General features: G+C 40.1%; 1 protein-coding gene across 3 annotated transcripts in view; it reads left to right on the forward strand.

Moving 5' to 3' along the window:
- LOC139754254 (macrophage mannose receptor 1-like) overlaps positions 1 to 22,550 on the forward strand; it is a 77,247-nt gene extending 54,697 nt beyond the window's left edge. For 2 of the 3 annotated variants that reach the window (XM_071671594.1, XM_071671596.1), the window contains 15 exons: positions 84 to 213; positions 1,267 to 1,437; positions 1,694 to 1,810; positions 2,530 to 2,672; positions 3,545 to 3,638; positions 7,911 to 8,014; positions 8,720 to 8,854; positions 9,402 to 9,579; positions 10,379 to 10,505; positions 10,888 to 11,009; positions 11,115 to 11,276; positions 11,422 to 11,463; positions 15,621 to 15,776; positions 15,995 to 16,087; positions 21,565 to 22,550. In XM_071671594.1, the coding sequence (XP_071527695.1) occupies positions 84 to 213; positions 1,267 to 1,437; positions 1,694 to 1,810; positions 2,530 to 2,672; positions 3,545 to 3,638; positions 7,911 to 8,014; positions 8,720 to 8,854; positions 9,402 to 9,579; positions 10,379 to 10,505; positions 10,888 to 11,009; positions 11,115 to 11,276; positions 11,422 to 11,463; positions 15,621 to 15,776; positions 15,995 to 16,023 (1,710 nt within the window). In that variant the 3' untranslated portion in view covers positions 16,024 to 16,087; positions 21,565 to 22,550. The remainder of the gene's footprint in view (positions 1 to 83; positions 214 to 1,266; positions 1,438 to 1,693; positions 1,811 to 2,529; positions 2,673 to 3,544; positions 3,639 to 7,910; positions 8,015 to 8,719; positions 8,855 to 9,401; positions 9,580 to 10,378; positions 10,506 to 10,887; positions 11,010 to 11,114; positions 11,277 to 11,421; positions 11,464 to 15,620; positions 15,777 to 15,994; positions 16,088 to 21,564) is intronic. The other variant, XM_071671595.1, reaches the window with a different exon arrangement.
- The last annotated feature ends 1,628 nt before the right edge of the window (positions 22,551 to 24,178 follow it).

Raw genomic sequence — 24,178 nt, forward strand, 5'->3', positions numbered from 1 at the left:
GTTGTAGGTGTTTGAGGGAAAGGATATTATGTAAAGTTATAGTGAAATAAAAAAAAAAAGTTCAATTCTTATTTGTATTCTAGATATTCAGAATTTCTGACACGAGTCTTTGGATTGGTGGGAGAGCATTGATGGACTCTGGGTTCACATGGGTGGACGAAACGCCTTTTGACTTCGATAACTGGGATAAAGGGGAGCCCAACAGTATGTATGGTAGGTACTGCCCTTGGTTGAACTATAGTGAATAGTGCTGGATAACTGTTCTGAACCCCGATGAATACTTCAATAGTGGGAGAATTGTCACTTTTTTCAGAGGAGACAGTAAATGCAAGTTACATGAGCATCCAAGTAATTCAGACTAAAGGAATATAGATCAACCTCCAAACTGTCTATTGATAATTCACTGCTAGGTTTATCCAGACTGAAGCACTGGTTCTTATTTTAAAAACAATGCCCCACCAAAACAGCTTGGTGCATCAGATATTAGTGTTTTTATCATGTTGTATGAACTAACATCTACAGCTGCTGTTTATATTTAACTTAAGTCATGGTTCCTATAGCGTTACAGTCAATACTTGTATTTCTTAAGCATTGAAATAATACTGATATGCAAGAATAATTTTTGGGAATGCACTTTCTTCCAGACAAATAATGCATGTATTATGCAGTTTTTTTTTATACAGTTGTGCTGTGCTTCAGAAAGGATACTTGGATTCTAAAGTGATATGGAAAAACTGAATGAACCTTTTATGGGTAGCCATTAATGTTTCTCATAGCTCAGGATAGTTCTCATCCTGCTGGGATGATGTAAGAATTATATCAAGCATATTTATAAATATGTGGATGTGGAAAGGGAGCTGAGGTTTTGGTGCATTACACGTGAGAGCTGGAGACTGGGTGTGAACAAATGTGGGCATTTGTCTTTTCCTAGCGCTACCTTGCAGGGGGAGGGGAATGCTATTTCATGTGTGGCGGGGTGGCAGCGGGAATGAATAAAGGCAGCAAGTGTGAATATGTACATGTGTATATATGTATACGTAGGTATGTATACATTGAAATGTATAGGTATGTGTATGTGCATGCGTTGGCATGTATGTATACACATGTGTATGTGGGTGGGTTGGGCCATTCTTTCATCTGTTTCCTTGTGCTACCTCGCTAACGCGGGAGACAGCAACAAAGTATAATGAATGAATGATGAAAATATTTATAAATGAAAATTTAAGTCAAAATGTACCGTCACATGTACCAATGTATCCTTGACAGATGCTGAGGACTGTGTTGCCCTATACAGCCATCGCCAGGGCTACTGGAATGACCAGAACTGTGGCTACCAACAAGGTCATGTGTGTAAGCGTCCTCATGGGGCCACTCTACCACCTCAACCCACCACCGAACTTCCAAATGGCACTTGTCCCAGTGGATGGATCCATGCAGGTTCAAGTTTCCTCTGGCTTTTTATTCAAGGATGGTTTGGCTTCTTGGTCATGTACTTTATGTATTAGGTAGTCAGAGACTTAGAGATATATGGTTGAATTTAAACTGTTGAATTTTAAAACTCAGGCCATGTTATAATACCAGTTGTATATGATATGGGTAAGTTTAGACAGTAATGCTTGTGATAGAGTATGTTAGGGTAGTTAACTTATAAAGTATACCTTTCTATGTAGTATGATGGATGTCTGTTCAACAGGCAGTAACTGTCTGCGGTTCTACCCAGAGAAGAAGACCTTTGAGGAGGCCAGAATGTTGTGCAAAGACCTGGAGGGTCAAGCTGACCTTGCTAGCTTCCACTCTCCCGAGGACCAAGGTGAGTGTAGGTGTGCCCAGAACTTATTCAGTACACACCAGCCCCACCATCTTTCTCTGTGTTTTTGTGTAGAATTGAGACAGAACCTTCAATTATTACTTTATCTTGCTGTCTACATCTTTTTTATTGTATGTTTCTGTGATTTGTTTGTGGTCAAAGAGTGGGTGAAACATACCATGTGGTTACAGATAAATGGATGCTGAATATGTGTAATTCCCAATACTAGTGTGAAGGTCCTCTAGATCAGTTTTGTTAGAAGGAACATCTGGATGGGTACAACAATGGCTGGAAACTGATGAGAGGAATTCTTATGTAGAATGAAGAGAAAGTGTGAGGAGCCTTTAAGCTGTGCACAAGGTAGATGTATTAAGGTTGTAGATTTCAGGGGTTCCCAACCCTTGGTTCGCAAAGCATTATTATTCTTGGGTCTCTTGAAGCCATTGAGGCATCCTCATGGCTGTCAAAACATATCTTTTGTAATGCCTGAGTCTGCAGCTCTCCTGTGTCTTAACAGGGTCACTATCATGGATTCACTTTACTTTTTTCGTTGTCTTATAGTTCCAAAGTACTGTTCTTGTGTCTTGTTCTTCATTGTCTGTTTTACTCTTCCCATGACTTGTCCCTTTCCAATTGATTTCCCTTACTCTTGCAAGCCTCCCTCCTCCCTAAATCTCCAATAGTCCATGACAGTAACAGCATTGCCTTTGTCTGTTCCACAGCCTACCTGACAGCAGCGGTGGGGCAGCTTGGTACTGACCTATGGCTGGGTATGCACAACACTGATGGCTTCCACTGGGTAGATCAGTCGGCAGTTACCTACACCAACTGGGCAGTTGGAGAACCTAATAGGCAGGAACAGGTGGTTAGTAGAGTAGATTTGGCCTTACAAAGCTCTGTTTGTTACTTTATCATCAAAAATTGGCTAAGATTCTTCACACAGTACTCCTTGTTCTTTCATGAGAACATTAGAATATAAGAAAATAGTAAACTGCAGAAGGTCTGATGCCTACACAAGGCAGCTTCAGTTTGCACTTAAATATAATTTGTCATGTATCCATATAACCTTTGTTTAGAGCTTCTCAGTGTGCCAGACTTTATGATCTATTAGGTTCTCTTGTTCTATTTGTTTTCTGTTGTTTGCATACCATCACTTACTTATTGTTTTGATGAATCTATTTTTTTCTCCTAATTTGATGAATCCACTGTTACATGCTTTTTATTCTGATATTTCTTGTACTTTCTGTGTTCATAGTTAATGCTCATTCAACATTTGTTTACCTCATCAAATGATCCCTCACTCTAAGCCTCCTCTTAGAATGCAAATTTAGTTGACTGGAGGCTTTTACTGCCTGATATCAGCTTTGTAATCCTTTTATTTGTAGACTCACAGTGGAATTGACCTCCATTCTGTAGGAAGGCATCAATAAAAGACCTCCATTCTGTAGTAAGGCATCAATAAAAGAAGTAAATACAGAAGCTGTGTTTAGGTCACAAAAATTCACCATGCAATGTATTATCATAAAGATTCTTATTCCTTTATAACTGCACTGTACACAGGAACAGGGAAATTATTGATTCATTTTTGGTGAGAAGGTCATTGAGAGAACAGTACTTCTTTTTGTGAAACGACAGTGATACAGTCTTGGCAAAGGTGAAACTTCTTGCTATCACTGTAACCACCAGCAGATGTAGTCTCTGGTGACATCACCAAAGAAAATACTTTCCTCCCAACAGATGTCATGTGTTCGGGCCTATGCTGTCAATGGCCAGTGGGATGACACAATCTGTGACCAGAAAAATGGTTATGTCTGCAAGAAGCAGCAGGAAGGTAGATTCAGCATGTGCCTCAGTTTTCTTGAAGCTTCAGAGTTAAACCCAGAGATTTAAATCATATTTTGGAATCTTCCAAATGTTTTTTGTATCTTTTGTACCATGCTAATTCATATATGCATACCTATGCTTCATTACCTGTTTTTGTATATCTTGCTTTAACTGTAACTCCAGCCCGTTTTTTTGTCTTCAGTTTTACACTTTGAGACTAATTTTTCATCCCTATTACCCTTCCCAAGACACCTTACACCCTTGTTCATATTGTTGGTTTTGATTCCTTTCTGCACAATCCACTGTCGGTCTCACTGCTGTCACTGCCTTATTTGATATTGAAGACACCTGCTGTCTATCTAAGGCAATCATATTTGCCATCTTTGCCAAGAGCAAGTGAGATAAACAAATATGAGATAGTGCTGAGTCTTACTGTATATGATAGGCCAATGAGCAAGACTTGTGGCATGCACAGGACAAAGAGGGAACACTCATTGCTACAGGCCAAATCAAAAACTTGATACTTTTCCCTCTAGCATTGGTTTCTCAACAAGTACTGATGATTGATGACCATTATATTTACTTCTGCCCATACACACACACACACACACACACACACACACACACACACACACACTGTGTCATTGCATATGTATGTTAACCCAGCCACGGTGATTTGCCATATACATGACTCTTATGTTCATATGAATGTGTGGTGACTGTATGTATACATTGTGCATTTATTTATTGCATGTACAGGGTTCCCATTTGCTGCTCTACTGTCCATCTGTACACTTATATACTGACCCAACCAATGATATATCTGTATTAGTATACATATTGAATTCTTGGGATCCTTTACCCACCCTGTTGCCTCTGCTGTCCATATACTATGTGTATACTGAATCATCAAATAATTTATGTCTCCATGGCCAGAATCATATGCCATTCAGTTCTTAATGCTACCTTGCTAATGTAGGAAATGGCATATATATTTCTTTCATACTATTCGCCATTTCCCGCATCAGCGAGGTACCATTAAGAACAGAGGACTGGGCCTCTGTGGAAACATCCTCACCCAGCCCCCTTCTCTGTTCCTTCCTTTGGAAAATTAAAAAAGAAAAAAACAAGAGGGGAGGATTTCCAGCCCTCCCGCTCCCTTCCCTTTTAGTCGCCTTCTACGACACGCAGGGAATATGTGGGAAGTATTCTTTCTATCCCGCAGTCTGTTGGGATGAGAGAGCTTGGGAAATGAGTCAGTTGTTGTTCGCTGATGATACAGCGCTGGTGGCTGATTCATGTGAGAAACTGCAGAAGCTGGTGACTGAGTTTGGTAAAGTGTGTGAAAGAAGAAAGTTAAGAGTAAATGTGAATAAGAGCAAGGTTATTAGGTACAGTAGGGTCGAGGGTCAAGTCAATTGGGAGGTAAGTTTGAATGGAGAAAAACTGGAGGAAGTAAAGTGTTTTAGATATCTGGGAGTGAATCTGGCAGCGGATGGAACCATGGAAGCGGAAGTGAATCATAGGGTGGGTGAGGGGGTGAAAATCCTGGGGGCCTTGAAGAATGTTTGGAAGTCGAGAACATTATCTCGGAAAGCAAAAATGGCTATGTTTGAAGGAATAGTGGTTCCAACAATGTTGTATGGTTGTGAGGCGTGGGCTATGGATAGAGTTGTGTGCAGGAGGGTGGATGTGCTGGAAATGAGATGTTTGAGGACAATATGTGGTGTGAGGTGGTTTGATCGAGTAAGTAATGTAAGGGTAAGAGAGATGTGTTGAAATAAAAGGAGCGTGGTTGAGAGAGCAGAAGAGGATGTTTTGAAATGGTTTGGGCACATGGAAAGAATTAGTGAGGAAAGATTGACCAAGAGTGGATTGAATCAGGGCATGTGAAGCATCTGGGGTAAACCATGGAAAGTTCTGTGGGGCCTGGATGTGGAAAGGGAGCTGTGGTTTCGGGCATTATTACATGACAGCTAGAGACTGAGTATGAACGAATGGGGCCTTTGTTGTCTTTTCCTAGCTCTACCTCGCACACGAGGGGGGAGGGGGATGTTATTCCTCGTGTGGCGAGGTGGCGATGGGAATTATGTACATGTGTATATATGTATAAGTCTGTGTGTGTATATATATGTGTACATTGAAATGTATAGGTATGTATATTTGCGTGTGTGGACGTGTATGTATATATATGTGTATGTATATACATATATACACATGTACATAATTCATACTTGCTGCCTTTATTCATTCCCATTGCCACCCCACCACACATGAAATGACATCCCCCCTCCCCCGCATGCGTGCGAGGTAGTGCTAGGAAAAAATAAAAAAAGGCCACATTCATTCACACTTAGTCTCTAGCTGTCATGTATAATGCACCGAAACCACAGCTTCCTTTCCACATCCAGGCCCCACAAAACTTTCCAAGGTTTTCCCCAGATGCTTGACATGCCCTGGTTCACTCCACTGACAGCATGTCAACCCCGGTATACCACATCGTTCCAATTCACTGCATTCCTTTGCACGCCTTTCACCCTCCTGCATGTTCAGGCCCCGATTGCTCAAAATCTTTTTAACTCTATCTTTCCACCTCCAATTTGGTCTCCCACTTCTCCTCGTTCCCCCCCACCTCTGACTCATATATCCTCTTTGTCAATCTTTCCTCACTCATATATTTATTTATTTTGCTTTGTCGCTGTCTCCCGCGTTAGCGAGGTAGCGCAAGGAAACAGACGAAAGAATGGCCCAACCCACCCACATACACATGTATATACATACATGTCCACACACGCAAATATACATACCTATGCATCTCAACGTATACATATATATATACACACACAGACATATACATATATACACATGTACATAATTCATACTGTCTGCCCTTAGTAATTCCCATCGCCACCCCGCCACACATGAAATAACAACCCCCTCCCCCCTCATGTGTGCGAGGTAGCGCTAGGAAAAGACAATAAAGGCCACATTTGTTCACACTCAGTCTCTAGCTGTCATGTAATAATGCACTGAAACCACAGCTCCCTTTCCACATCCAGGCCCCACAGAACATTCCATGGTTTATCCCAGACGCTTCACATGCCCTGGTTCAATCCATTGACAGCACATCGACCCTGGTATACCACATCGTTCCAATTCACTCTATTCCTTGTGTGCTTTTCATCCTCCTGTATATTGAGGCCCCGATCACTCAAAATCTTTTTCACTCCATCCTTCCACCTCCAGTTTGGTCTCCCACTTCTTGTTCTCTCTACCTCTGACACATATATCCTCTTTGTCAATCTTTCCTCACTCATTCTCTCCATCTGACCAAACCATTTCAATACACCCTCCTCTGCTCTTTCAACCACTCTCTTCCCATTACCACACATCTCTCTTATCCTTTCATTACTTCAACAAACCACCTCACATCACTTTTGTCCTCACACATTTCATTTCCAACACATCCACCCTCCTCCACATAACCCTATCTATAGCTTATGCCTCACAACCATATAACATTTCTGGAACCACTATTCCTTCAAACATACCCATTTTCGCTCTCTGAGATAACGTTCTCGCCTTCCACACATTCTTCAATGCTCCCAGAACCTTTCGGCCTCTCTCTCACCCTGTGACTCACTTCTGCTTTATGGCTCCATCCGCTGCTAAATCCACTCCCAGATATCTAAAACAGGTCCTTACTCATCATTTCATGTGTTTGTATCCTGCACTGAATACTTAAGGGCCCTCATCCTATATCTTTATCTTGACTAATATTATGTTGTTATATTTTATGTGCTGACTCTGAAAGTATTTTTTGTGTGTCTGTGTACAGCACTGATAAGAAAGGGTCTCAGTCTACCCCTGACAATTAACATATTTTAGTCTACTGTCCATATATAAGAGTACTAACAGATTCTGTACTATACTTTTATCTGAGTGTATAGACTAGGAGGTGGATGGAGGTTCTAAGATAAAGGGTGAAATGGAATTTGTGTTAGGCAAAGGGGGTAATGAATTCTCTATTAAGACAAGATGGGTAATGTACTTTCTGTTGACTTGGAGGGAAATAAATTGTTTTAAGATGAGGTTAATGGGCTGTGTTTTAGAATAAGGAAGGAAATATATTCTTTGGAGGAAAATGTATTCTGTAAGTCCCCAGCCAACCTTTGTAATTTGACTTACAGAGTGCCCGTATATGTCTTGCCCATTCCATAGCATTTATGGGTTGATAAACTGATTAAAATAATTACTGACTGCAAACTCATGTTGACAGGGCCGGACACAGGAGCACTCCAGCCATGTGAGCCACCCCTTCAGAACTACCTGAACTACAGTGGTGTCTGTTATCGGACCTACAGCACACCCAAAACTTGGCATGTAAGTCATAGTCCTAATACAGATACATCTAATGGCCCTGTCTCTCTGTCGATCTTATCATTGTAAAGGCTTTCCCCCATTTCATGGGGAAAGATCAAGTTCATGTAAGCTCCTTTTCTGGGAGCATATTTTGCCAAACTGAGGGGCTCAGGTCCCAACCCAGTAGTCTACCAAGTGGGCAGGGATGCTCTATACCCTGGACAGACTTGCTTCCCTGAAAGAATAATTCATACCAACTTATGACAGCAGCTTTCAGTGTTTCCAGTCAGTATTTTTCTTGTTACTTTGTGTCACAGGCTATCTGTTAACACTTTTAATGATCTCGATAATGATGATGTTATTCTGTCTCTTAGCAAGGAATGCATTCAAAAATTCAAGTTAAGGGTTGAAATGTAAATTATATTCAATTATGACTGGTGTGCCTTAGTGCCAGGAAGGACTCTAGTCCCTGTCTCTGTATCCTGCTACATGCAGACCTCCCTCAAGTGCTGTGACTGGCTTTGTTGCTAATTGGAGTATCTTCAGCAGGTAATGTGGGAAGAGTTTCAATTTGTTAATCGAGTTAGTATGAAAGAACAAGTCATTTTATGGAGTAGGATGAGCACCTAACTTATACTCATCAAAAACAAATGATATATAGTGGTAACCTGCTGCCTGCTGTCTTGTAAATAATCTGTTGATATTGATCTTGTTTGCTTCTTTAAGGATGCTGAGGAAACCTGTGTGGGAGAGGGCAGTCACCTGGCATCACTGAAGGAGGTGACAGAAGGAGCCATGGTCTGGGTCCTCTCCCTCCAAGATGATTGCAGAGACGCATGGATTGGCTTCAGTAACTTGCATGTGAGTGATCAACATGTACACATCAATAAGGCTTTGACTCACTAGAACAACAGTGGCCAAAGTAATAACTGTTGAAGAAAGATAAAGAGGGAAAAGAAACAATCATGATGGGTGGAAAAGGATGGTTGAGGTGATTGTAGGGAGTTGATAAGGTGGAAGGATTTCTATTCTGCTCTGGCAAACAGAGGTGTTACAAGAGCCACCTGGACTCAGGTGTGCAATGTCTGGTTTGGTTGGTTGGTTCAGAATGGCTGATTTCATTACTACTCTTGTCTGATGTGGTTCCTGGTAAATCCTCTGCAGTGATGGTGTTTTCCAATATATTTTTTACAGTTATTCATTACAGTCCTTGAAAATTATGATGTAGTTGTGGGACTCCTTCCTATATTGGATGATTTAAAGGGAGCAAAGTTTTGCCTGGGAAATAATATTTTTCTGAGAACATTCTGCATTATTGATATGTTTATCTCAAAAGAGTGAAATGTACCCCTTTTTATAAAATGGCTAATGTAATGTGAGAATGAAGCTCCTGGTCTTTGCTCCACAGGACCAGCACCAGTTCATATGGAGCGATGGGTGGCCTACAACCTATACCAATTGGGGCCCTAACCAACCTAATGCCAGCCTCACTGACCACAACTGTGTCAGGCTGGACTCCCACACTGGTCTTTGGATTAGTGAGAAATGTAACCAATGGAGACCCTTCATCTGTAAATATCAGGACGGTGTGTATCTAAAGCATCTGACTGTTCAGTGTGTATTAGGAACTTCACAAGACTGGAGAAGTTAGTTTATAATCTCTGCTTAAAGTGATTGATCTGTATAGTATGATACCTCCCCGTTTTCTCTTACAGTAAAACTGTGTTTTTTTATTCACTCATTTACTTTTCACTTAAAAGAAATGGGTCTACACACACTTTAGGAGCTGCAATTAATCCCTGCTTCATTTTTTTCATACTCAATTTTCTTATTTTTTATAAAACCTAGATGGCCATGACTTGGGTATGCCTTCACCTTTTCTGTATTGGCCACTGTAAAAGAAAGTCAGAGACAATTCTGCTCTCATGGCCACTGTGACCAGAGGTCATATAACTTTTTGACAAACTCAGAACCCAGGTGTTTCTGTCTCTCTAAGGGGCTCACAGTTGACCAGACCTTAGATATCTTTTATATAACTGATGAATTTGTCTTTGTCACAGTATCACAATTTCACTCCCCTTTGTAAATTTATGCAGTTTTCACCAGAATTCAAGGTTCCCAGAGTACAGTGGAACCAACTGTCCATGTGTGTGTCAGTGCCTGTCATGGTCAGAGCATTAAGACTAAGAATTTCAGCTACTCTTTCGGCTGTACTGAACATGATGTTCAGGTGGTTTACATCATTATTTTCACTGCAGAAATGATATAAAATAGATTCTTAGAGGTACTGGCTAGAGCTTAAGACATATCAGGTGTGTTATACTGGGAATCATATTGTCTTTAGCTCTGTTCTCTGTAACTTAGTGCATTTTTTTGTTTGTGTAGAGGAGGCCCCAACTCCAGAGCCACCTGTTACAGGACATTGCCCCAGCCATGACTGGCTTGACCTAGGCGGTGCCTACTGCTACCTCACAGGTCAAATGAAGAGGAAATGGATAGATGCTAGCATCAGGTAGGCAAGTGATGGCCACTGCATGATAGTGGACGGAACATGGGTTGCATAATGTAGTATCATTGGTGGCCACCTGATGGTGGTGAGGAAGACATGAGTTACATGAAGTAAAAGTGATGAACTTCAAATTAGAATGCATCATTGATTTTTTGAAGTAACTTAAAACTGTAAAACACATGAAACTCATGAGGTATAAGAGAGATTTGAATGTGGAAAATGTTTCTCATACTGTAAAACCACCTAACTAGTATTGTGAAGAATGCAGGCTTGACTTTCTCTTCGAAATTCATTTCCATTGATAAACCAAATCACTTTAGTGGATTTTTTTGATCAGTATTTTAAGAAAGTAACTCATCTCAGTCTTGATTAATTTTGTTTCCAGTTGTGCTCAAGCAGGGGCCAACCTCATATCCATACACTCTGAGGACGAGTCATCTCTCATCATGATAGCCATCAGCAGCATAAAGGATTCTATCTGGACTGGTCTTGTACAAACAAGCAACGGTTGGATTTGGCCTTCATTTAATGATACAAAAAAATAGATTTTGCATGAAAAACACCTATAACATAGACTAGTTATTCAGTTTATGCATTATTTTCTTTTTAAAGGATATGGTTGGGGTGATGGTACAGGGTTGGACTTCATTAACTGGGAGGCAGGGGAGCCGGGCAACAACTCCCTACCATGTGTGGTGATGTCCACCACCTCTGGGACCTGGTTGGATGTTGACTGTTCCTCTTCCCACCCATATGTCTGCAAAGTAAAGAAGAGTGAGTATGAAAAATAAATATTTTGTAATGTCATACTTTTTTGTTTTTTATTGTAGGAAAAAAATGGCCTTTGAATAACATGCTACACACGTACTTGAAATCACTTGAAAAGGATATGGACTAACGTTGTTGGTATCTTCTGCAGGTGGCGATGGTCACCAGACGGAGGCTCCAACGAACCCTTCACGTGAGTTCTCTGTATTTAGTTGTGTGTAGTGGATGGTACACTAAAGCTGCTGTACTTTTGAAAATGCATTGTAGGGAAGCTTTATTCTTTGGAACATCATGAGACCATTGGACAAGTCTTTGTTGTTCACAATCAGTTGGACACATCTCTTCTTGTCCCAGACAAACTTTCCTTGTCTTTGTTCTACTCCCCCCCTCCCCATCACACACAGACAGACAGACACACACACACACACACACACACACACACACTATATAGAGATTCAAGGACAGAAATAACAATAAAAAATTAAAATAGCAGTTTGAGCAGTAGTTTTCATATGAACAGTTGTTTAACATCTGAATCAGTAGCTGCAAGATTTTTTTTTCATATATGTTAATTTGATGGCATGGGTAACTGAGGCCCTAATCAAGGTTTGGTAAGAGAGAAGAGGTAGTGAAAGATTCGTGGAAGATGAAATTTGGCAAGGCAACAGGTTTGGATGGTATTGCCGTTGAATGTATTAAGAATGGGGGGTGACTGTTTTGTTAATTGGTTGGTAAGGATATTCCATGTATGTATGTATGGATCATGGTGAAGTGCTTGAGAATTGGTGGAATGCGTGCATAGTGCCTTAGTATAAAGGCAAAGGGGATAAAGATGACTGTTCAAACTACAGAGGCATAGGCTTGTTGAATGTTCCTGGGAAATTATATGGGAGGGTATTGATTGAAAGGGTGAAGGCATGTACAGAGCATCAGATTGGGGAGTAGTAGTTTGGTTTCAGAAGTGGTAGAGGATGTGTGGATCAGGTGTTTGCTTTGAAGAATGTGTGTGAGAAATACTTAGAAAAACAGATGGATTTGTTTGTAGCATTTATGGATCTGGAGAAGGCATTTGATAGGGTTGATAGAGATGCTTTGTGGAAGTTCGTAGGAGTATATGGTGTGGGAGGTGAGCTGCTAGAAGCAGTTAAAAGTTTTTACCAAGGATGTAAGGCATGTGTATGAGTAGGAAGAAAGGATAGTGACTGGTTCTTAGTGAATGTCGGTCTGCGGCAGGGGTGTGTGATGTCCCCGTGGTTGTTTGATTTGTTTATGGATGAGGTGGTTAGGGAGGTAAATGCAAGAGTTTTGGAGGAAGGGGCAAGTATGCAATCTGTTGGAGATGAGAAGCCCTGGGAAGTGAGTCAGTTTATTGTTTGCCGTTGTTACAGCTCTGGTGGCTGATTTGAGGGAGAAACTGCAGAAGTTGGTAACTGAGTTTGGATAAGTGTGTGAAAGGAGAGAGTTGGGCATAAATGTGAAAAAGAGCAAGGTTATTACGTTCAGTAAGGTTGGGGGACAATTTGATTGGATGTAAGTTAGAATGGAGAAAAATTGGAGGAAGTGAAGTGTTTTAGATATCTGGGAATGGACTTCACAGTGAATGGAACCATGGAAGTGGAAGTGACTCACAGGGTGGGGTTGGGGGCGAAGGTTTTGGGAGTGATAAAGAATGTTTGGAAGGAGAGAATATTATCTCAGAGAGCAAAAGAGTATGTTTAAAGGAATAGTAGTTCCAACAATATTTTAATGGTTGCAATGCATGGGCTATAGATAGAGTTGTGCAGAGGAGGGTGTATGTGTTGGAAATGAAATGTTCGAGGACAGTATGTGGTGTGAGGTGGTTTAATCGAGTAAGTAATGAAAGGGTAAGAGAGATGTGTGGAAATAAAGAGTGGTTGAGAGAGCAGAAGAGGGTATGTTGAAATGGTTTAGACATATAGAGAGAAGGAGTGAGGCAAGATTGACAAAGAGGATATATGTGTCAGAAGTGGAGGGAACAAGAAGAGGGAGACCAAATTGGAGGTGGAAGGATGGAATGTAAAAGATTTTGAGTGATTGGGGCCTGAACAGGGGGATGAGAGGCTTGCAAGGAATAGAATGAATTGGAATGATGTAGCAGAACAGGGTCAGTGTGCTGTCAATAGACAACCAGGGCATGTGAAACATCTGGGGGAACCTTGGAAAGGTCTGTGGGGCATGGATGTGGATAGGGAACTGTGGTTTCAGTGCATTACACATGACAGCTAGACTGAGTGTGAACGAATGTGGATGGCCTATTTCGTCTGTTTTCCTGGCTCTACCTCGCTGAAGCAGAGGGTAGCGATACTGTTTCCTGTGGGTTGGGGTAGAGACAGTAATGGATAAAGGAAGACAAGTATGAATATGTACATGTGTATGTATATATGTTTGTGTTTATATATGTGTATATATGTATATGTCTCTGTATATATACTTCCCACATATTCCCTGCGTGTTGTAGAAGACAACTAAAATGTGAGGGAGCGGGGGGCTGGAAATCCTCCTCTCCTGTTTTTAATTTTCCAAAAGAAGGAACAGAGAAGGGGGCTAAGTTAGGATATTCCCTCCAACGCTCAATAGTCTGTTCTTAACGCTACCTCGCTAACACGGGAAGTGGCGATTATGTATGAAAAGAAGAAAATATATATATTATCCCTGGGGATAGGGGAGAAAGAATACTTCCTGTGTATTCCCTGCGTGTTGTAGAAGGCGACTAAAAGGGGAGGGAGCAGGGGGCTGGAAATCCTCCCTTCCAGTTTTTACTTTTCCAAAAGAGGGAACAGAAGTGGGTCAAGTGAGGATTTTCTCTTCGGGGCTCAGTCCTCTGTTCTTAATGCTGTGTTGCTAATGTGGGAAATGGCAAATAATTATATTCATATTTTATATTTATTATACTTTGTCGCTGTCTCCCGCATTAGTGAGGTAGCGCAAGGAAACAGAAGAAAGAATGGCCCAACCCACCCACATACACATGTATACACATACACGTCCACACATGCACATACACATACCTATACATTTCAACATATACATATATATATACGTACACAGATATATACGTATATACACCTGTACATAATTCATACTTGCTGCTTTTATTCATTCCCGTTGCCACCCTGCCACACATGAAAATAACAACCCCCTCTCCTCGCAAGTGTGTGAGGTAGTGCTAGGAAAAGACAACAAAGGCCACATTTGTTCACACTCAGTCTCCAGCTGTCATGTATAATGCACTGAAACCACAGCTCCCTTTCCACAAAACTTTCCATGGTTTGTTTACCCCAGACGCTTCACATGCCCTGGTTCAATCAATTGACAGCCCCAGGGGTGGATGAACAGCTGAGTTGATTGTGGACCGACTGCCACAACCAGGATTTGTACCGATGTAATTGACCATGGGTGACCCATGAATGCATCACGGAGGAAGAAGTGGCACTACTCCTGAAGCAGAATAGTGTTTAAGGGAGTAAATTCTAGATTGATGTGTGTATAACTGAAAGTGGATAGTGATAGGTGAGTGATTATTGGTGCTTATGCACCTGGTCATGAGAAGAAAGATCATGAGATGCAAGTGTTTTGGGAGTAGCTGAGCAAGTGTGTCAGCTGTTTTGGTGCATGAGATTGGGTATTAGTTGTGGGTGATTTGAATACCAAGGTGAGTAATGTGGCAGTTGAGGGTATGATTGGTACACATTGGGTATTCAGTGTTGTGATTGGGAATACCTGGTTTAAAAAGAGAAAGAAACACAAGTATACATATGTGAGTAGAAGAGATGGTCAGTGGGCATTATTAGATTATGTATTAATTGATAGGCTTGTAAGAGAGAGACTTTTGGATGTAAATGTGCTGAGAGGAGCAACTAATGTGTGTGTAAATGTGTGTGCTTTCTGTAACTTATCGGGTTGGGGACAGATATGACTGTTTAGTGCCTGGTGATGGAAGATGGTTTTGATTTTGACCCTGATGTTGGATACCATATTTGTCTCATCAAGTGTCCTTCCCCTTTCAGGCCTGTAATGGGTTGCTTAGAATCTGTGATTTCTCTGAACTACATAGTTTCATTTTGTTTTAAGAGACTGGAGGCTGTGATTATGATGAGGATCATGTTATTATTGTAGATGGGTTTGTTTGTTCCGCTTGGTATGGTTTTTTGTGTTGAGTTTTCACTGGTTGCTCACCTCCTCTCATTTTGTGTGTTCCTGTGCTTTTCATTTTTTTTTTTTTTGCATACTTTCCTATGTCCGATAACCATCCCACACCTCCCACTAGCATCTTTGCTGTCTCCGATGGTGATCCTTTGTCCTCAACACTCATGCTCCTGTCTCCGGCAGATGCACTAAGTGATGGTCAGGTGGCAGGCATTGTGGTGGCTGTGGTGATTGCGATGGTGGGCCTCTCCTTCATCATATACGTCTACATCACAACATGGAAGAGATCTGTTGCCACAACTGACCCTCTCTACTCTTATGAAGTTCAGATCCTGGAAGGTAACTTCCTCTGGTTTAATGTGCTGTTTTAAGTTACCTCAACTTAAGTTACTGGGTTTGTGGATGTAAGATCATGTCAGTTTCTTGATGATATCCGTAAAAACAGCTTTTATGTTTGTCTACAAGTTTGGGAGAACTGGTCCTTGTCACATTACATATACATGCACTTTGGAATAAACTTGTCTCTAACTGACTGCATTAACGTTTGTTTCCCATAGGCACCACTTCAGATGCTTCGCAAATATAGCTTTAACTATGGGCATCACCATCTCCATCTCTCCATGATTATGGGCGCTCAGGTGAACCAGAGGGTAAGTCAGTATATTTCTGTAATGTTCAGGCAATAAAAAGATTGTTTGGAGGGATGTTTGCATGGAGTTCTCATCTCTGCAAGTAATGATGGTTGTGCCATATTGAACATTGTGAGCAAAATGTTGATTCTGTGATTGGAAAGAGTAGGCTAATGATTCCCAGATATTTGTTTCATATGTTGACTTTACAATTCATTCAATGGTATTATGGTAATATGTATGTGATAATTTCTCAGTCGATAAAGATATGAACTAGGTATGAATATAAAACTGGAGGAAGTAAAGTGTTTTAGATATCTGGGAGTGGATCTGGCAGCGGATGGAACCATGGAAGCGGAAGTGGATTATAGGGTGGGGGAGGGGGCGAAAATCCTGGGAGCCTTGAAGAATGTGGAAGTTGAGAACATTATCTCGGAAAGCAAAAATGGGTATGTTTGAAGGAATAGTGGTTCCAACAATGTTGTATGGTTGCGAGGCGTGGGCTATGGATAGAGTTGTGCGCAGGAGGATGGATGTGCTGGAAATGAGATGTTTGAGGACAATGTGTGGTGTGAGGTGGTTTGATCGAGTAAGTAACGAAAGGGTAAGAGAGATGTGTGGAAATAAAAAGAGCGTGGTTGAGAGAGCAGAAGAGGGTGTTTTGAAATGGTTTGGGCACATGGAGAGAATGAGTGAGGAAAGATTGACCAAGAGGATATATGTGTCAGAGGTGGAGGGAACGAGGAGAAGTGGGAGACCAAATTGGAGGTGGAAAGATGGAGTGAAAAAGATTTTGTGTGATCAGGGCCTGAACATGCAGGAGGGTGAAAGGAGGGCAAGGAATAGAGTGAATTGGATCGATGTGGTATACCGGGGTTGACGTGCTGTCAGTGGATTGAATCAGGGCATGTGAAGCGTCTGGGGTAAACCATGGAAAGCTGTGTAGGTATGTATATTTGCGTGTGTGGACGTATGTATATACATGTGTATGGGGGTGGGTTGGGCCATTTCTTTCGTCTGTTTCCTTGTGCTACCTCGCAAACACGGGAGACAGCGACAAAAAAAATAAATAAATAAATATTTTAATACAGATATGAATGTTGTAAAAATCATTCATTATGTAGGTCCAAAGATCTATTCTTACACCAAAGGCATCATAAGATTTCTTTTTTATCTGATTGAGAAGGTAGGTAAAGAAGGACTGACTGTAAAGATAGGTAAAGGTGGATTCACTTCAAAGCCCAGGGCCAGGTAAGATTTTCTTCATCGCCACTCATTACAAATTGAAATATTTGAAATCTTAATCCCAAACGCGAACAGAGTTGCTCTCTGTTGCATTTACCAGATGGCTCAAACTGGTCGCTCTTTAGAGGAATTTGTGTATAAGGGAAGAGACGTAGTGTACCCATGCTCCACCTCAGTTGAAAAGTGGTCATGTACTGTGGGGTTTCAGAGGTGGAGGATAGTTTCAGTGGCTAAAGGTAAAGAAGTGAGTGAGGGAGTTCGCAAGAATCATAACTGGCAGGGTATTTTGTCGAAGTATGATAAGTTAAATGCTAAACATTAGGTGGAAAGAAAACAGGATTTAGTGATGGAGAGGATAAGAGAGATGTGTGGAAATAAAAGGAATATGGTTGAGAGAGCAGAAGAGGGTGTGTTGAAATGGTTTGCACTTATGGAAAGAATAAGTGAGAAAAGATTGACAAAAAGGATATAGGTGTCAGAGGTGGAGGGAACAAGGAGAAAAGGGAGACCAAATTGGAGGTGTTAGGATAGAGTGAAAAAGATTTTGAGCGATTGGGGCCTGAACATACAAGAGGTTGAGAGGCGTGCAAAGAATAGAGTGAATATATATTTTTGGTGACGGTGGTGACAGGTTTGGATGGGAGCAGCAAGAGTGAATTTGTACGAGTAATTAAAGGCATTAATAGATTGATATGCAGTCATTTGACTAGAAATACTTATCAGCATGTAAAATAACATCTGTTCCCAGATTTACATTAAAATCTGAAGAAGTTGAAAATCTGAGCAAAATGCAAGGCTTTTATTTAGCCTATGATTTTTCTTGATTTTCTTCAAAAAATGGATTTTCTTGAGAATTTCAGGGTAGATGCTTTTAGGTATGCTGAATAGGAACCTGTGGTCAGAACCTAAAAATTTGTGTAATTAGTCGAGTAATTAGCATATTAATATTATTATAATTGATGTAAGGGGTAATTAAAGGCATTGATAATGCAAAATGGTATAATTTGACTAGAAATACTTGATCAGCATGTAAAATAACATGTATGCCGAGATCTTCATTAAAATCTGAAGAAGTTGAAAATCTGAGCAAAATGCAAGGCTTTTAGGTATGCTGAATACGAATCTGTGGTCAAAACCCAAAAATTTGTGTAATTAGTTGAGTAATTAGCATATTAATATAATTAATCTAAGGGGTTAATGAAAGGCATTAATAATGCAAAATGCAGTTATTTGACTCAAAATACTTAATCAGTATGTAAAAAAAATCTATACCCAGATTTTCATTAAAATCTGAGGAAGTTGAAAATCTGGGCAAATCTGGCCTTGTATTTTTCTTGATTTTTTTCAAAAAATGGATTTTCTTGAGAATTTCAGGATAGATGCTTTTAGGTATGCTGAATACGAATCTGTGGTCAAAACCCAAAAATTCTCGTAATTAGCCGAGTAATTAGCATATTAATATTATCATGATTAATCTAAGGGGTAATTAAAGGCATTAATAATGCGAAATGCAGTCATTTGACTCAAAATACTTAATCAGCTTGTAAAATAACATCTATACCCAGATTTTCATTAAAATCTGAAGAAGTTGAAATCTGAGCAAAATGCAAGGCGTTATTCAACCACACTTAAAAGCATCTATACTGAAAATTTCAAGAAAATCGATATTTTCAAAAGAATTAAGAAAAATCCAAGGCATTGCATTTGCCCAGATTTTCAGCTCCTGGATTTTATTGAGAATTTCAGGATAGATGCTTTTAGGTATGCTGAATATGAATCTGTGGTTTAAACCTAAAAATATGTGGTTAGTCGAGTAATTAGCATATTAATATTATAATTAAGGGGTAATTAAAGGCTTAATAGTACGAAATGCAGTCATTTGACTCGAAATACTTAGTCAGCATGTAAAATAACATATATACCCAGATTTTCATGAAAATCTGAAGAAGTTGAAATCTGAGCAAAATGCAAGGTGTTATTTAGCACACTTAAAAGCATCTATACTGAAAATTTCAAGAAAATCGATATTTTCAAAAAAATTAAGAAAAATCCAAGGCATTGCATTTGCCCAGATTTTTAGCTCCTTTAGATTTTAATAAAAATCTGGGTATAGATGTTTTCTATAAGCTGATTAAGTATTTCGAGTCAGAAGACTGCATTTTGTAATATTAATCCTTTAATTACACTTGGATTAATTACAATTATATTAATATGCTAATTGCTCAACTAATTACGTGAATTTTTAGGTTTTGACCACAGATTCTTAATGAGGATACTTAAAAGCATCTATGCTGAAATTTTCAAGAAAATCCATGTTTTCAAAAAAATCAAGAAAAATCAAAGGGTAGCCTTGCATTTTGCCCAGATTTTCAACTTTTTCAGATTTTAAAGAAAATCTGAGTATAGATGGTGTTGTATATGCTGATTAAGTATTTCGAGTCAAGTGGCAGAGTGGTTTGGGAATGTCTTGGGATTAAGGTCAGGAGTAGCACTGTTTCTGAAGCAGGAGTTGTGGGATAGAGTGGGTAAAACTGAAAGTGGAAGGAGAGAGATGGGTGATTATTGGTGCCTTTGCATATGGTCATGAGAGGCAAGTCTTTTGGGAGCAGCTGGATGAGTGTGTTAGCAGCTTTGATGCAAGAGACCGGGTTATAGTGATCGGTGATTTGAATGCAAAGGTGAGTAATGTGGCAGTTGAGGGTATAATTGGTGTACAGTCTTGTAAATGAAAATGGTGAAGAGCTTGTAGATGTGTGTGCTGAAAAAGGACTGGTGATTGGGAATATCTGGTTTAAAAAGAGAGATATACATAAGTATATGTATGTAATTAGGAGAGATGGCCAGAGAGTGTTGTTGGATTACATGTTAATTGATAGGCACACAAAAGAGAGACTCTTGGATGTTAATGTGCTGATCATTATTTTGTGGAGGCGAAGGTGAAGATATGTAGAGGTTTTCAGAAAAGAAGAATGTTGGAGTGAAGAGAGTGGAAAGGAAAGGAGACTTTGTGTGAGGAAGTACCAGGAGAGATTGAGTGCAGAATGGAAAAAGGTGAGAGCAAAGGATGTAAGGGGAGTGGGGGAGGAATGGGATGTATTTAGGGAAGCAGTGATGGCTCGTGCAAAAGATGCCTGTGGTATGAAAAAGGTGGGAGGTGGGCAGATTAGAAAGGGTAGTGAGTGGTAGAATGAAGAAGTAAGATTGTTAGTGAAAGAGAAGAGAGAGGCTTTTGGACGATTTTTGCAGGGAAATAGTGCAAATGACTGGGAGATGTATAAAAGAAAGAGGCGAGAGGTCAAGAGGTGAAAAAGAGGGCAAATGAGAGTTTGGGTGAGAGAGTATCATTAAATTGGTGGAAGGATGGAGTGAATAAGATTTTGAGCGAGTGGGGCCTGAACACAGAGGAGGGTGAAAGGTGTGTAAGGAATAGAGTGAATTGGAATGATGTGGTATACCGGGGTTGACATGCAGTCAATAGATTGAACCAGGGCATGTGAAGCGTCTGGGGTAAACCATAGAAAGTTTTGTGGGGCCTGGATGTGGAAAGGGAGCTGTGGTTTCGGTGCATTACACATGACAGCTAGAGACTGAGTGTGAACGAATGTGGCCTCTGTTGTCTTTTCCTAGCGCCACCTCACGTGCACACTGGGGAGGGAGGGTGCCATTTCATGTGCGGTGGGGTGGCGGCAGGAATGGATGAAGACAGCATGTATGAATATGTACATGCGTATATGTCTGTGTATGTATGTATACATTGAAATGTATATGTGCATGTGTGGGCATTTATGTGTACACGTGTATATGGGTGGGTTGGGCCATTCTTTCGTCTCTTTACTTGCACTACTTTGCTAACGTGGGAGACAGCGTCAAAGTATAATAATGAATAAATATATATGAACATGCAGGAGGGTGAAAGGAGGGCAAGGAATAGAGTGAATTGGAGCAATGTGGTATACCGGGGTTGACGTGCTGTCAGTGGATTGAATCAGGGCATGTGAAGCGTCTGGGGTAAACCATGGAAAGCTGTGTAGGTATGTATATTTGCGTGTGGACGTATGTATATACATGTGTATGGGGGGGGGGGGGGTTGGGCCATTTCTTTCGTCTGTTTCCTTGCGCTACCTCGCAAACGCGGGAGACAGCGACAAAGTATAATAATATAATAATAAAATATATATGAAATGTAATATGTATGTGAGGGTAACAGACTAACAATATATCTGCAAGAAACACTGATACTTCAATTCCAACAGGGCACCTGTTTGGGTCGAGCATCCGAAGGGCACCAGTCAGGATCCCAGCTGGAGAGTCTTAGTTGTGTGACGACTGATTCTGTGTGCAGCACCAAGGACATGCTTGACCCAGCCGGCATGGAATGGTGTGCTGCTACGTGGAACATGAGCATGGGCCGACCTGATGTGGAGGATGAGGGTCCCTTGCTCCCTTGCTAGGCCTCAGATATGCTCATGCTCGCAGTCGTCACTCAAAATCCAGCAAAGAACCTGTACAAGAATTCCACAGAATTGCAAAGGAATATATTATCCCTGGGGATAGGGGAGAAAGAATACTTCCCACGTATTCCCTGCGTGTCGTAGAAGGCGACTAAAAGGGGAGTGGGGGGGGGGCTGGATGTCCTCCCCCTCTTGTTTTTTTTTTAATTTTACAGAAGGAACAGAGAAGGGGGCTAGGTGAGGATATTCTGTCAGAGGCCCAGACCTTTGTTCTTGATGCCTATTTTACTGGTTGTGAAATATTTTTTTTAAACGTTTAATTGTATGATGTAATGGTTATAAAATTTTCTTGTATTTATGAAACATACATAGTAAGGCATTTTATGATTTAAATTGTATATATATATTCATCTTTGGGAGAGAGGACTGGAAATTTTTTTAGTTAAAAAAAAGGAACATGGTGATATTGCACAAGTTTCACTTTTCAACAAAAATTTTAGATTAAAGGAAATTGTATATATATTCTGTATTTGTTGAGACACATTGATGAAATTTAATTACCATACCTATTATTTATGTAAGTGGATGAAATAAAAAAATTTTTCCTTTATTTTTTATTACAAGATAAAGGCTGCCATTAGAGACAGTATCGCATTCATATTACAAGTTTAAGACTGCCTTTATAGACAGTAACATGTTCACATTACAAACTTTGGTGTTAACTATAGTTGCTGATGTTAGATATATCACAAAAAAAAAAAAACTATATATATATATATATATACAAACCTTCAATAGCCATGCTCGAACCCATGACCCATATATGGCAGTCAAGAGTGGTACTGCCAGACTATTATCACCTGCCATGCAGGGGTCTAGGAGGTTTGAATGTTCTATGAAAGTGCATGTTCACATGCACTATATTTGTGTATATATACATATATTACTGCAGAACCCATTTCTATGCAAGTCCTGGTGTTACCTATGACTTTCATAATGTTTCATGCAGTGCAAAGCTTTGCTACTTCCATTACTAAGACTGTGCACCAAATAATACAATCTCTCTGAAAGCCCAATTATATATATATATATATATATAATATATATATATATATATATATATATTATATATATATTATATATATTATATATATATATATATATATATATATCGTATTACCCAGGACCTTTCTAAAGGCTACTGCAGCCCAAGGCTGCAATAGCCTTTAGAAAGGTCCTGGGTAATACGATATATATATATATATATAATATATATAATATATATATATATTATAAATATATATATATATATATATATATATCGTATTACCCAGGACCTTTCTAAAGGCTACTGCAGCCCAAGGCTGCAGTACTTCCAGTAATGGAAATGTTGACTCCTTTAACAAGACTATACTCCCACCAATAAAGCCTCTCCAAATGTGACTCTTCACTCAGTGTAACCTCAAGCAGGGACAGTCTGGTAATATATATTGGAAAGGATCACAATTTTGCGTGTGATCAAGATATTCCTATGATTCCATGGGGAAAATGAAACACGACAAGTTCCCAAGTGCACTTTCGTGTAATAATCACATAATCTTGGGAGACACGAGAGAAATATAAGTCAGTTGATATACATTGAAGAGACAAAGCTAGGATGCCATCAGGTAAACATGCGATTGTCCAAAACCAATTGCATGTTTACCAAATGGCGTCCTAGCTTCGTCTCTTCGATGTATATCAACTGACTTATATTTCTCTCGTGTCTCCCCTGATGATGCGATTATTACACGAAAGTGCACTTGGGAACTTAATTTATATATATAATGTTGGTTACATTTCTTGTTAACATTAACCAGGTAATTGAATTTTTAAAACATTATTCCTGAATTTTTCGAGTTGCTTAATACCTCTCTAATTATGGGTGTGTTGGCTACGGCTTAGGATTGTCACAACATTTTGATCTGAATCCATCAAATCATCTTCAGGACTGTGTGGAGAGGTTGTTGGTGACTGGGTAATATCAACTTGCAGACGTTCAAGTAGTTATGCTCTCTTATTGGTTGTTTTGCTATGCTGGGATGTGTAGCTGGAGTATTCTGTCTCAGCCTGTATCCTGGTTGTTGTTCTTTGATACTCGGAGCTTCAGCGATGTGTAGTTGTCTTGGTCACAGAAGAGTATCTGTGTAGATTTAACAATTGACTCGTGTGAGGGCAGTATTGGACTTCTTGATGATGTGAATTTTGATGAAGCACAACCTGCACCCTACACCTAAATGAAGGCTCCATCAAACTACGTCACCAAGAAGCACAACACTGCCCTTATACATCGTCAAAGCACTTTTTATTAAAGAACAAAATCCAAAACTCAACAACCAAAACACAGACCATGGCAGACTACTCCAGCTACATGCCC

Source organism: Panulirus ornatus, chromosome 16, assembly GCF_036320965.1.
Source record: "Panulirus ornatus isolate Po-2019 chromosome 16, ASM3632096v1, whole genome shotgun sequence".
Classification (NCBI taxonomy): domain Eukaryota; kingdom Metazoa; phylum Arthropoda; class Malacostraca; order Decapoda; family Palinuridae; genus Panulirus; species Panulirus ornatus.